Source organism: Orycteropus afer, unplaced genomic scaffold (genome assembly GCF_000298275.1).
Source record: "Orycteropus afer afer isolate SDZICR_OR568_19922 unplaced genomic scaffold, OryAfe1.0 scaffold00145, whole genome shotgun sequence".
Taxonomy (NCBI): domain Eukaryota; kingdom Metazoa; phylum Chordata; class Mammalia; order Tubulidentata; family Orycteropodidae; genus Orycteropus; species Orycteropus afer.
In genome coordinates, this window is record NW_006921732.1 from 8,025,725 (window position 1) to 8,028,166 (window position 2,442).

Sequence of the window (2,442 nt, forward strand, 5' to 3'; positions counted from 1 at the left end):
CACAGTCATACGTCCATGTCACAGATGAGGAAATTGAAGTTTGGAGATGGTAGGTAATATGCCCAAAGCTGCCTGCTAGGAAGCAGTGGAGCCAGGATTCAAATGTGAGCCTGAGGATTTAGGCATTACGGGAAAGTTGGACTGTATTTATTTATTCACTTATCATTCAACTCATTCAACAACTATTTTGTGAGCATTTACTATGTGCTGGGCACTGCACTGGATCTTAGACACACACACATACACACACACAAAGAGTGAATTAGTCATAGTCCCTGCCCTTGGGTCTTCTGAAAGATCCCTTTCCGAGGGCTGGGAATGGCTTCCTATGAGCATTTATAATGTGCCAGGAACCTTGCCTAAATTATCTCATTTAATCCTTACAGTAATCTGGAGAGACTATGATCATTTTACCAATAAGAAAGCTGAGACTCAGAGAAGGAAGTGACTTATCCACTGTCACACAGCTGAGAAGCAGCAGAGGATGTGTTTGGGTGACTGGGTATTCTATTCTGTGTGAGTCCCTGAGGTTGGTTGCTCAGCAGTGCAGTGTGGATACTCAGCTAACCATGTGCCCACCGGGCTTGGAGCCTAAGAGTCCAGCTGCTGACTGGACTCTCTTCCTATTTAAATGCCAGCTTGGGATGTCAGAAGGGCATTATGGGGGGCCTGGAAGAAGCCCCACTGTCCCCTTTGTCCAGCTTTGCCACTGACTGGGTGCAGGACCCCGGGCAAGTCTTCCCCTCTCTGATTTCAGTCGTGTCATCATTGAAGGGGGTGATGCTCTCTGTCCCACTTTGCAAGCCCTTATAAGGCCCTTAAGGAACTGGTGGTACAGTGATTAAGTGCTCATCTGCTAACCAAAAGGTCAGCAGTTTGAATCCACCAGCTGCTCTGTGGGAGAAAGATGTGGCAATCTGCTTTTGTAAAGATTAGAGCCTTGGAAACCTTATGGGGCAGTTTTACTCTACCCTATAGGTTTGCTATGAGTTGGATTTGACTTGAGGGCAACAATAATGACATAAAGCTCTTGGGAGGATCAAAGGAGATTGTGGGAGATATTAGACAATCTCACAGCATGACAAACACTGATGGGGGCAAAAGAGGAGAGAAAAGAGCTGACCATGGGGACATAGGCCACCCAGTCCCTTCTTCACCTGGCAAAGTACACATGGTTCAATGCTGAGTTTGGAATTCTCCTCCTCCAGGAAATCTTCCCTCATCTATGCACTTTCAGACTGGGTCAGAGGTCTCCTTTTTTCAAAGGCTTGATTTCAAAGGCTTGAAAGGTGATCATTGTTTCTCCCATTTAGACTCTCAGAGCAGGGACCACATCTTGGTTCTAGGCACTCTGCACAGTGCCTGCCCAGAGTGGGAGTCAGGGGGAGTCAGGGGGAGTCAGAGGGTGTCAGAGAGTATCTGGGGATGGATGAGTCCTCACTCCATCCTTGCAACCTACTCCCTCCCCCTCTAGCCTGGCTTCAGCCCCTCCAAGCTCCAGCTCTCTTTGGCCCTCCCTTTTTCCCCTTCTTCCCTTCCCATCTGGAGAAGTCCAGATGCCCACTTTGCCAAAGTTGAAGTCGTGCCCTCGCTGTCGGCCTCTGTTTTCTCATCAGCACAAAGTGGACATTAAGAAGCATTTGCTGAGCCTTGGCTCTATCAGGCCCCACGCTGGGCGCCGGGATAAAGCGAGAAATCAGACATAGCTCAACAAATGACACAAATCTGACCACATGGCGTCCATATTAAACACTAAAAGGTGCAATGACATCGGCAGGGATCAGGGAAACCCCTCTGATACAGCAGCACTGGAAACGTGGATGTAAGAATGAAAAAGTCTGGATGAGTGGAGAAGGCATGCCCACCGGGGGGCCCCGCGGGGGCGAAGGCGGGGCGCACAGTTCTCTTACAGATCACAAGGCTCTGGTTGCCGTGGCAGCAGCCCGGCCAGAGCTGCTGCGCGCCAACTAGTGCAGGAGTGGGAGGTGGACCTCCCTTTGGCCCTCTGGGACTCGGGGTGGGCCGGCGCCATGGCCACCAAGTGGTTCAGCGGGGCGCCCTTCGGGGTGCAGAGCGCCAGGTGGGGCATGGCTGGGGTGGCTGAATCTGGGTTCTGGGCATTTCAGCGTGCCAGCCGTTCAAGGCGGCCGCTGGCCACCTGCTATCCGCCGTTGGTCCTTCCTTAACTATCGGGCAAGCCTGGCTCACCCCCAGCCACCCTCCACTAGAGGCTGGAGCCTGAAAGGGTGGGGGGCAGCAAAATGGGATAAGGAGGGGTATGGGGAAAGGAAAGGGTAGGACCTCCTCGCCTCACTCACACCTGCTGCACTTCTCCGCTCAGAGTTCTTTATCATCTATGTTAAGGCCTTTGATGCTAACCAGAATGTTGGCGGTTTAAACCCACCAGCCGCTCTACGGAAGGAGGACCAGGAGGGTCCTCCC

At 51.9% G+C, this 2,442-nt stretch overlaps 1 protein-coding gene across 1 annotated transcript in view; it reads left to right on the forward strand.

Annotated features, from left to right (window-relative positions):
- The first annotated feature begins 660 nt into the window (after positions 1 to 660).
- The window catches only part of LEXM (lymphocyte expansion molecule), a 23,303-nt gene continuing 21,521 nt past the window's right edge, over positions 661 to 2,442 (forward strand). The window contains exons 1-2 of the mRNA XM_007945951.2: positions 661 to 731; positions 1,940 to 2,080. Coding sequence (XP_007944142.2) covers positions 661 to 731; positions 1,940 to 2,080 — 212 coding nt within the window. The remainder of the gene's footprint in view (positions 732 to 1,939; positions 2,081 to 2,442) is intronic.